This window comes from Gossypium raimondii, chromosome 13, assembly GCF_025698545.1.
Source record: "Gossypium raimondii isolate GPD5lz chromosome 13, ASM2569854v1, whole genome shotgun sequence".
In the NCBI taxonomy this organism is placed as follows: Eukaryota; Viridiplantae; Streptophyta; class Magnoliopsida; order Malvales; family Malvaceae; genus Gossypium; species Gossypium raimondii.
Genome location: NC_068577.1, coordinates 18,672,201 through 18,684,707, shown reverse-complemented (window position 1 = coordinate 18,684,707; position 12,507 = coordinate 18,672,201). Strand labels below are relative to the sequence as shown.

Genomic DNA, 12,507 nt, shown 5'->3' with positions numbered 1-12,507 from the left:
ATACATTCCTTCATTCATACATCCCATGTTCTAGATACCCATCTACTCGTAAATTTTATGTTTAGTCATTAATTACCAAATTTGATAGACGGTCACCAGTATGGATTTTTTTCCACTGTGTACTTATAAGGTTGTTAGCTTAAACTGCCACCTTAATGACCATTTGGATATGTCTTCATTGGCGGACATTCTAAATCTGACTAGATTTTAGCAGATTCATTTTTCTTACTATAGTCCCGAAGGATTTGCCAACATCTCATCAGTCAGGTTAACTAATGAGGACCCACGCCTCTTTGACAGACTATATATCTCATTTCACCTTACACTTGGGTTGAAAAGTTGTTTGGGTTGCTGTCTCGTAATTTACCCAATTTGTGATACCTTCTTTTTAAGATGTAACATGTCTGTTTGTAGTGGACCGTTTGGCCTACAAAATCCAACGAACTATTACCGAACGACCATTCGAGTTTATGATTTCTCTTGTATGATGGTTCCTTACGAAACTAACCCTTCTAACGTGTCTACCCACTATAGTTTCCCCTCAAAGAGAAATAGTCTTGACAGACATAACTATCACTTTGATAATCCCTATTAGTACCTCTTTCCATCTTTAGGTTCCAACTAACCCCGTTTTACACACTTGATTTTCTGAGGAACATACAATTAGTCCTCCTCGTAAAACTACGATTTCATCGAAGCCTTACATTAGGAGTAAATCTTTCGTTAACCTTCCAAAGTGTTCCTATAACATACAAAGTTTCTTAAGCACTTTCTTGTGGTTCTTGTGATTCTAGATGGGTCATCACTTTACGCCCTATCGGCTTTCTTATTTATCGCTTTGGAAGAATTTTCAATGATGTCTTAGCGGACTAACCCATTTTTATTGACCTGGTAGACGCGGACTACCCACGTTTATTGTCCCAATTGACTCTATATGTTGCTATAGTCGAGCTATGGTCTTACTTATCATGCCTCATGTTTAATGTCCTGACAGACTCTATTGGTTTCCATAGTCGAGCTATGATCTTACACCTGTAATCCTCATGTCTAATGTCCTGAAGGGCTCTATTGGTTGCCATAGTTGAGCTATGGTCTTACACTTGTAATCTCCATGTTTAATGTCCTGGCAGACTTTCACATGTTTACTGTCCCAGCGGACTATACTGGTTAACATAGCGAAGCTATGAGCTTACATATTAAACCTCTTTCAAATATCGCCCCGAAGGACCTTACCATCGTTGTAATGTCACTCCATACAGTCGATAGACCGTCGTTGTAATAGCCCATTTTTCAATGGTATCAAAATTGGTGGTTTTGAGACCAAAACTTCAACCAGTGAGTCAGTATTTTATTATTTATTTAATATTTATAAGGTTATTAAAATGTCGTATTAAAATTTGGTTAGATAATTTTAATGTTTAGATAGTTAATTAAGGAATAAGGGTTAAATTGTAAAATTTGCAAAAGTTAATTACTATTTAACAAAAGGTGCTAAATAGGAAAAATGACAAGATTAGATGGATTTATGTGGAAAATATGCCAAAAATTTTAGTTGGATGGTTTCATGCATGCATTTTGGTTCTTTTATAAGTTGATTTAAAGGGTAATTTAGTAATTAATGAATAAATAACATAAACAAATTTTGAAACTGAAAACTCCATAGATAACTTGGAAAGCTTTCGGCCAAGTTCTTTTTCATGTGCATGGTATGTATTTGTCACCTGCTTTTAGTAATTTTTATGTTTTTGAGATCGTTGTAGTTTAATCTAGCTGTTAAACGTTTAGAAATTTACCATGGATGAATTTGTGATGTTCTTGAATTTTTATGATAGATTATTAAGCTTGATAGTTAAATAGGATTATTTTGTAGAGTGATTTTAGTTGATTTTAAAGTTTAGAGACTAAGTTGTTAAAATTGTAAAATATCATGTAATTCTTGTGGTAAGTGATAAGTGGACTGTTTAAGGACCATATAGAATTCAGCATAAGGATTTTTGGGCTAATTCGTAATAATTGTGAGAATTTTGGTTTTAGGGATTAAATTGAATAAGAGGTGAAAGTTTAAGGTAAATGTGTAACATGTCATTAAAGGGTCAATTTTATAAATTTGATTATTTTAAGATCTTTAATTTGGTTAATTGAATTAAACTATTATATTTAGATCAAGAAATGGATCAGTCTGTTGATAAACGGGGAAAAGGAAAATTTGTCGAGTAATTCTCGTCACGTGTCGTCAGCTATAATGTATTGTTAAGTTTGTATTAGGTTTATTATAATCTTCTTATTATTGTGAATTTATTTACTAACATGTTTTTACGTATATATATACTATAATAAATATGACAGAAACAAGTAAGACCATAGTTGAAAGATGTTATGGCAACTTGATGAAAACAAGTAAGATCATAGTCGAAAAATGCTATGGCATCATGACGGAAGTGGGTAAGACCATGGCTGAAAGACGTATCGAAATCGTTGTAAATATAACTAAGAACATAGCTAAAAGACTCTACGACATCCTTTGACAATTGTTTTTCAAGTACTATGTACCGGTGATAGAGTTCAGTAAAGAAATAGTTAGTTTCATGTTTATATCTAATTTATAATTAAATTGAAAGGTATGATTTGTTTGATTATATGAACTTACTAAGCTTTATATAAGCTTACTTCTTTTGGTTTTATTCTTGTAGATTGTCGGATTTGCATCGTCGATTGGATCAGTTTTGGAGATCACACTATTTGTCATCACTTCGATAGTCTTTTTGTTCGTTTTGGTCCGATTATAAGTGGCACGTAAATATGGCTTTGATATGTTAAAAAGTTAATGGGTATCTTGATGATGTTTTGGCCAATTGAGATGTAAATATGTGTATGGTTTCTTGGTAACTTCAATTGGTAGAATTCTATAGATGCCTTTTTTGATAAATTGTTGTGAAATGTTAATTGTATTTTAGTAACTTATGAAACTTTGGTTTGGTTATATTAGCTTTTGGAAACTTGATATGAATGGATGATTTTGACATAAGGTATTTGGGATTTGATTGAATGTTTGAATAATATTAACAAGTTGATTATGTTTGGGGTTGTATGATTGATGTTATATTTGAATTGTGGTTTCAAAGAGGGCATATTGGTTAGGTACATAGGTTGAATGTGAATTGGTATTTTTTTTTACTCTTTTAGGTACATTTTGGATAGGTTTGATTGTTGGTGATTGTATTGCTTAGAACCCAAGCTTTTGAATGTGAATTAACTTGATTTTAAAGGAAATTTTGGGCACACACGACCGCGTGATTCTTTAATTTCCGTGTAGGTTTTTCCCACACGGTCACAGATTGTTACACAATTTGTGACACGATCATGTGATCCTATTTTGAATTGCACACGGTCTACAACACGGCCGTATGACCCTATTTGGAATTGCACATGGTATGGCAACACGACTGTGTGGCCCTATTTCGAATTGCACACAATCTAGAGACACGAATTGTACATGCTTTGGCCACATAGCCTAAGCTCTGTCACATGGTCGTGTGACCCCTGTTTACACATTTTACTCTAATTTTCATAGAAGTTTCAATTTAACCCAGCATTGATTCCGATTTGTTTTAAATGTTTAATAAACTTTAATTAAGTCCAAAATTGATTAAATAAAAAACATGGAAATGATTGCATATAAATTATTCGATTAAATTTGATTGAAATCATGAAAAATGTCCAAAGATTAATGTTGTAATGCCTTATAACTCGAGTTAGGTGACTGAACCGGGTATTGGGTGTTTCAGTTGTCACGAAATCGCTCTAGCGAGCTAATCGATAACATTCTGCCTCACATATAACCTTGATGCTTAAACACCACAGTGTCCCCTCCGCAAGGCTTGGAGCTCTGCATATCACGATTTGTAACCAACAACACCAGATTGCAAAATCTAACAGAAATTTTATTTTCCTATCCATTCGCCCATTCTTCCATTCCACCACTTTTAACCTTAATGTTTGAACATTGTAGTTTCTCATTCGTAAGGCCTAGAGCTTTTCACATCATGGTTTACACCTAGCAAAACCGAATTGCAAAATTGATTGTAGTAGAAAGAACATATGTTTTCTCCCTACTTATTGTTTAAATTGTTCCCATTTAGTTACACTTAGCATACATTTTAGCGTGTTCAGTTTAGTAAATTACATTTTATAACTCAGTGAATCCAAGCTTATTTTATCTTTAATTTTGCTATCTTTCTGCACTAATGTTGCTACATGAGTTAATTCCAAATTACATCCAGAATTGTTGCTGCAGTTGACAGATATCTATAATGTCGCCGCAGGAGTTAATTCCAGATGGCATTTAGAATTGTTGTCGTAGTTGACAGCTGTTTGATAAGAGCCAACCATGAGTGAGCTATCCAGTCCAATGTAACTACCCTGTACGAACAAGGACAGAAGAATCATAAGAGAATGACACATTTATTGTTGAGGAAAACATAAAAGGATAATGTGAGAAGAATGAAAGGGAAGAGGAATTTTTGGTGGACCACCATTCTCTTACCCTATTTTGAAGCTTGTGGCTATGGCAGCTTGAGCCTCCCTTGGGTGACCCAATGTGAAGACTGATGCCGATCCACTCCTGACGAGGAGATCTAAGTGTAGAATAAGGGGAAATGGATAGATTCAATCGAGTAGCCTAAGAATAATATTCTCCATTCAATTCTTTCTCATTTCTTGAAAACCCTGGTGATTACTCTATGTTTTCTACTATATGGAAGTACAATGAATGATTTGTTAAATGTTATCTTATTAAGTCTTATTTCTGTTGTTTAATCTTGGGGGTTTGAATGTTCTAAACATGAAAGTGTTATTGCAGTCACTAACACTGAAAGGTGCAGTGACAGTTTGAGCTAATAAGTTGAGTAAGGACTAAAAGAATTTAGTCCACTTATTCTTAATAATGCACTATTTCCATCATCGGAAGGTGAGGTTAATGTGCATGGTTAAGTCTCAGATTAAACCAAAGAGTGGCATTTGGTAAGATATACATTAATTTTATTACGTCGATAATCAATTATCTTTATACCGTGTGAGTACTTAGTATACTGCTGAAGATTCATGTTGGGGATCCCAGTTTATCCATAGCATACTTTATCTCATTAATTTTGAGTTATTGCTTCGACAGCTATACTAACAATCTACCTCGTTTCTATCTAGTTATTTCATCGACATTAATAGACAAAAGACAACCATCCCTGTGGGATTGATATCCAACAGACTCACATATGTCTATTATACTTGCATCAACAGTGTATGCTTGTACATTATTGCTGTGACATTTATAGCCGACAAGTTTTTGGCGCCGTTGTCGGGAATGACATTTGTTTGATGTTTATTTTTTTTTCTTGTGTGTCTTTTGTTTTTCTTATATAATATTTAGTATTCACTAACTTGTTTTGTCTTGGTTGTTATGTTTCAATTTCATCTTAGGTGTTTTATGACCCGAAGCAATTTGGATTTTCTTACCGACTTTGATCTAGAAATTGAAAGAACTATTCGGAGAAGAATTCAAGAATAAAGAAATATGGATTTACCAGGGGACAATGTATCCATACCCTAATACAACAGCAAAACGTTCATAACCCATTGTTGCCAAAAAATGCTCAAATCCACAATAGAACCATACGAGATTGTGTAGTACTTATTCTGGATGATCTACAACTAGGAGTTGTTAGACCAGCAATTTAAGCTGGCAACTTTGAACTCAAGCCAATGATGTTTCAAATGCTGAACTCCAATGACCAATATGCTGGACTGTCACATGAAAATGTGAAAGAACATCTTAAATCATTTTTATTGATTTGTGCTTCCTTTAGTCAAAAAGGTGTTCCTGATGATGCCTTGAGGATGCAATTATTTCCCTATTCCTTACAAGGGAGAGCTCATACTTGGTTTCTTGGGCTACCTACTAAATCAATCACTTATTGGAATGCTCTTGCCACGTAGTTTGTGTTGTGATTTAACCCACCGACAATGAATGCTAGTCTTCGAAACGATATTACTGCTTACCATCAGCTGAATGATGAAAATCTTCACACCACATGAGAACGTTATAAGTCTTTGCTTCGACATTGTCCCATTCACAACATTCAACTAGAAACAAAAATTGAGATTTTTTTATAATGGTTTGAATTCACATACAAGGAATCTTGCCGACTCATCAGCCAATGGACCGCTGCTGGATTGTACTTACAATAATGCTGTGAGAATTCTTGAGAGAATTGCTCAAAATGATTACCAATATCCCATCTCTAGAGCTGCACACGCAAATACTACTCTAGGAGTTATTGAATTGGATGCAATATCCGCACTAAGTGCCTAAGTCTCTTTGCTAACAAACATGATTAAAAATATGCAAGGGACGAGTGACGTTGCACCTATACAGGTTGCTCAACAATTGGATATTCCTACCTTTTGTTGCAAAATTTTTTGGTGACTACCATAGTTATGAAGATTGTCCGATGCAGAAAATGTCTGTTATGTCAGTAATATTCGCAACAATTCTTATGGCAACTTTTCCAACAACTCTGCAAACAACCAACAGTTTTGGGGAACTCAGAATGTTGGACAAAATGCTGTGACATTCAGATATGGGAATGCATCTACTCAGGGCAATTATAATCCATAACAAGGGAATTATACTCAAAAACGACAGAACTACAATCCACATCCTCAATGGTATCAACAACAAGGGCCGACACAATCACTTCAAAATCAGATGCAACCACAACATTCTTCAACAACGAATCAGAATATCCAAGGACAGCGACAATAATAATATACACACACTTCTACTTTTGACCCATTAACGGCTCTTGAGGCATTAATGAGATAGCATATTACTCGCATAGAAGCTATTATTCAAAGAAATTCATCATTCATTCGAGCATTTGAGGTACAATTGGGACAGCTTGCTTCAAATCTGAATACTCAGCCATAAGGCTCATTACCGAGTGACATCGAAAACCCAATGGGGAAAGAACACTGTAAAGCTATCATTCTTAGGAGTGGTAAACAAACTGGTGAGCCGATTACCGATTCTACTGTAGCATCCCCAGATATTGGTGACATATGCCCTGATGGAAAGGTTGATTCTGAAGAGCTTGTTGATGTACTAGACAAAGAAGTACCACCAACTGTCGCTCACATGAATTACATTCGACCCCAAAAATTGTGGACGCAACCAAAGGTATCGCCGCAACCGGATGTCCTTCCACCTGTACCTTTTCCACAAAGATTCAAGAGGAATGAAAATCATAAACAGCATCAGCAGTTTCTGGATACACTGAAACAACTGCAGATCAACATTCCTGTAGTGTACGCTCTGGTAAAAATTTCGAGTTTTGGGAAATTTATGAAAGACCTCTTGTCCAAGAAGGAAAAACTCATTGATGTTGAAACTATTGCACTCACAAAAAGTTGTAGTGCTATCTTGACAAACAAGTTACCCCCTAAATGCAAACATCCTGGCAGTTTTACCATTCCATGTTCGATTGGCAATCAATATTTGGGAAAAAATTTATGTGATTTGGGAGTTAGCATCAACCTCATGCCACTATCTACTTTTAGAAAGTTGAGAATTGGACATACGAAACCCACTGCAGTGACACTGCAACTGGCAGTGTAACAGACCAATTCTGGGCCTAGTCGAAACAGTGGTTTCGGGACCACAAATACGAAGAGGAAAAATATTATTATTATTATATTTTTATGATCTACAATTTCACGAAAAAATTTCGTAAAAATTTCGTTCGAAAATTTCGACGTTTGGGCACTCAATTTAGTCAAAAGGACTAAATTGTAAAAAGTGCAAAAGTTGAGTTCTACATGTTAGAAGTGTCTAATTATTATGAAATTATAAATTGGTGGTCCTTATATGGTAATTAGGCCATTAGATAATTGATGGACAAATAGACATAAGAAATGGGTGAAATAGATTTTTTTTAAAATGGGGGCATTTTAGTCATTTAGTAATAAAAATAATTAAAAAGGGAAAAAGATAGCAAAATGTGCTCATCTTCTTTATGGTGAACGAAATCAGCAAGGGGAAAGCCATAGTTAGGGTTTTTAAGCTTCCAAGCTCAATAGTAAGTGCATCCTAGCCCCGTTTTTAATGTTCTTCGCATTTTTGAAATCCTCGTAACTCGGTTTAGCTTATTCTACCATTAATTCATGTTAGGGTTCATATTTGGAAAAATACCCATAGGTAAAATGTGTTTATTTTGCTGTTTTGTGGTAGAATATGAAGCTAGAAATTATGTTAAACAACTTTTGCTAAGCGATTTTAAGCGAAAACGAGTAAATAGACATAATCGGTAAAAATAATTAATGTTCAAAAGTATGTGTTAGAGTGGGAATTTGATGTTGTCACAGAAGGGAAAAATTTTCAGCATGTCATAAAACATAAGAATAAGAGATGAAGTTTAATTTTCGAGCTTAGGGACAAAAGTGTAAATATGCAAAAGTTTGGGGGTAAAATTGTAATTTTTCAAAAAGTTGGGTGGAGGACTATTTTATTAAATGTGAACATTAAATGAGTTAAATTTGCTATTATAGATCAAGAAAGACGAGAAGACTACCTCAAACGGGGAAAATAGAAGATAGTGGAGTAAATTGCAAAATTACGATATTTTGCACCGAGGTAAGTAAACATGTGAATTAATGAATTATTTTGATATTATTCATTATATTTTGAGACTTAATTGAACATAAAATAAATACTTGGTATAGATACTAAAATTGTGGTTAAGTTGAGAAAGGTGGTAAAGTGTTGAAAAACACGGTTTTCGGTTGAACACTCGGAATAGGCCTGAATATAAAGGGGGTTGCTAATTGTTGATTCCCCTAAGGGGTTGCTAAGTGCTGATTCCCCGATTCGTTGGTGGTTGCTAAGTGCTGATTCCACCGTATTTTAAATGTGAAGGGGGTTGTTAAGTGCTGATTCCCCGATTCATTGGTGGTTGCTAAGTGCTGATCCCACCATATCTTAAATGTGAAAGGGGTTTCTAAGTACTGATTCCCCGATTCATTGGTGGTTGCTAAGTGCTGATTCCACCGTATAATTGAATGTGAAAGGGGTTGCTAAGTGTTGATTCCTCGAATCACTGGTGGTTGCTAAGTGCTGAATCCACCGATAACGGATAACATTCCGAGTGTTCAACGGGAAAATTTGAAAGGTGAATATATATATTTTGGACAAGATTATGTGAGAAATGTTTGGGTTTGAAACTTTATCAACCCATATGTAAGATGGGATGAAATATCAAAAGTACAAAAGAGCAAATTTAAATACAAAACTGTTTAAAACAACAACAGTGGGGCAAATTAGAAAAATCACTATAAATGGTGGAAAATGAATTAGAAGTTGAGTGATATATTAAATTTAAGATGAATGAGTCTATTTTCATATGGAAGAAAAATGGGAAGAAAAAGATTTGTATATTTGGGGATATTTTAATTTTATTGAGACAGGGTTTAAATTGATTTCGAAATCCCCTATTCCAAATTTTAAAAATCACCAAAAATTGTAAAAAAATAATTATGGCTTGAAATTTACATGCTTGAATTAATTAATGAGTCTATTTGTAAGAGAAAGAAATGAGAACATTTTTTGAATTTTGTACAGGGAGTTAAGTAAATTTTAGCAAGGAGAGGTCAGAACTGTCGAGCAGTGAAATAGGGGAATATTTATAGAATAAACTGTACTAATTGGCCAAACCAAAATTTATGAAAATTTTATTGTGGAAATTTATATGAATCTAGTTTCGGGGAAAATTTACAGAACTTAATTTGGAGTCCTTTAGCTCCAGATAAAAATAAATTAGTGACCATGATGCAGAAAAACAGCTTGCTGGAAATTGAACAAACAATGAAATTTATGTGTGATTAAAATTATGTTACTATGTAATCATGTGAGGAATTTATTTATTTGTCATATGTTTACTTACTAAGCTCTATGCTTACTCGTTTTTATTTTCCCTTGATTATAGTGACATCAATCAGCTCGGAACTTGGACGACGTCAGATAATCATCCACACTATCATCAACTTTTTCGGTATTTTGCAATTAATACTTTGGAAACATGACATGTATAGATGACTTTATGTAATGTGGTATAAATATGTATATATTCAGTATTTTTTAGTTTAATATGTTGGTGTTTATTAATGGATAAATTATGTCTGAACATATAACTGTAATTGGTTGGAAATATTGAAGTTGTTTGAAATTGTCTTTGAAAATTTGCAGGGGGTTTTATTTAAAAATAAGCAGAAATAATGTCAAAATTTTTATAAAAAAAATTATAAGTGTTTGAGGTCTAGTAATACCTCATATTCTGTTCCTGCAAGGAACAATGGTAAGGGGTGTTACATTTTATTGGTATCCGAGCTATGGTTTAGTCGGTTCTCGGACTAATAAAATATGCGTGGGAGTCAATCTATACATGTCATAAATATATTGTGATTGTGTGATGATTTCTGACAATTTAAAATTTTGTTTTATATAGTAAATAGATCCTGACCGAAGTGTAGCAGATGATGTTGAGAGTAACGCGCCGGCTCCCACACAAGGGACCGCGCATGAAGAAAGTAGACATGAGACGCATAGTCAGGATGAGGCTCAGGAAGCTTTCCTTCGAATGATGAGTAATTGGTATACAAACTTTGTTCGTGCAAACTCCTCCACCCCCTCCTATTCCTCAACCGGTCCCCGTAGCTCCACAAAGTGTTGATTTGGTAAGATCAAGTAAACCTCCCGTTGACAAAATCTGAAAGCATGGGGCTGAAGATTTCAAGGCTAATGTTGATGATGATTTAGAAAAAGCAGAGTTTTGGCTTGAAAACTGTATCCGGGTATTTGATGAACTATCTTGTACTCCTGAGGAATGTTTGAAATGTACTGTGTCTTTACTGAATGATTCAGTATACCGTTGGTTGAAAACATTAGTATCGGTGGTTCCAAAAGAAAGAGTTACCTGGGACTTCTTCCAGGAGGAATTTAGAAAGAAATATATAAGTCAGTGGTTTATTGATAAAAAACGCAAGGAGTTTCTTGAGTTGAAGCAGGGCCGAATGTTTGTGGCAGAGTATGAAAGGGAGTTTATTAGGCTCAGCAAATATGCCTAGGAATGTGTACCTACGGAGGCCATTATGTGTAAAAGATTCGAAGAGGGGTTAAACGAAGATATCAGATTGTATGTTGGGGTTTTAGAGTTGAAAGAATTTGTAGTACTGGTTGAGCTAGCCTGTAAAGCTGAAGAACTGAGTAAAGAAAAGAGAAGAGCAGAGATTGAAGCTTGAGATGTAAGAAAAAGGTCAATGAGCAGGACATTTCAATCTCAACCAAAGAAGCTTAAAGGGATGAATCCGCGATCAACTAGTTCAGCTGGGTATTCACGTAGAGATCGAGGGAAATCATACCCCAAAGCTAAAACTCAAACTACCTCGATGGCAAGTGTGGGCAATGTGGGGAATACTAGACCTGAGTGTCAACAGTGTGGCAGGCAACATGTTGGAGAGTGTTGGGGATTTAGACGAGCCTGTTTCAGGTGTGGTTCTCAAGAACATTATATAAAAGATTGCCCTGAGAGAATAGAGGAAGAAAGATTGCAGAGAGCTAGATCGGGTGATATTGTTAGTAAAGGTAGACCACCGAGGAATGTTGAGAGCAAAGTCAGCGGTAAAAGTGTGGCGAAAGATATAGTTGGGAGATCAGAAACTAGAGCGCCTGCCAGAACTTATGCCATATGTGCTCGTGAGGATGCATCATCTCCTGATGTAATTACTGGTACATTTTCTCTTCATGATATTGATGTTGTTGCTTTGATTGACCCTGGGTCTACTCATTCATATGTATGTGTGAATTTACTATCTAGTAATAATTTGCCTGTTGAAAATACTGAATTTGTGGTTAAAGTATCAATTCCTTTAGGCAAATATGTCTTAGTCGATAAGGTTTGTAAGAATTGTCCTCTGATGATTCACGGTTACTGTTTCCCGGCTAATTTGATGTTTTTACCATTTGATGAGTTTGATGTTATTCTGGGGATGGATTGGTTGATATTGCATGATGCCAAGGTAAATTGTAGACAGAAAATCCTGGAATTGAAATGTGAAAATGGTGAAATTCTCCGGGTTGAAGCAGAGGAGCCGAATAAATTGCCTATGGTGATTTCACACATGTCTGCTCAGAAATACTTGAGAAAAGGATGTGAAGCTTGTCTTGCTTATGTGTTGAATCTTGATATAAGCGGGTCAAGCTTGAATCGGTCTTAGGTAGTTTGTGAATTTTCGGACGTATTTCGGAGGAATTGCACGGTTACCTCCGATTAGAGAAGTTGAGTTTGTTATTGATTTGTTACCGGCATCGCACTAATTTCTATTGCACGATCGGATGGCTCGATCGAGTTGAAAGAATTAAAAGCTCAATTACAAGAGTTGACAGATAAAGGATTTGTGAGACCA

At 35.1% G+C, this 12,507-nt stretch overlaps 1 protein-coding gene across 1 annotated transcript; it reads left to right on the top strand.

Annotated features, from left to right (window-relative positions):
• Nucleotides 1–7,012: 7,012 nt before the first annotated feature.
• LOC105781426 (uncharacterized) lies at nt 7,013–7,669 on the top strand. The gene has a single exon (XM_012605968.1). It carries the CDS (start codon nt 7,013–7,015, stop codon nt 7,667–7,669), a length of 657 nt encoding a protein of 218 aa, XP_012461422.1.
• The last annotated feature ends 4,838 nt before the right edge of the window (nt 7,670–12,507 follow it).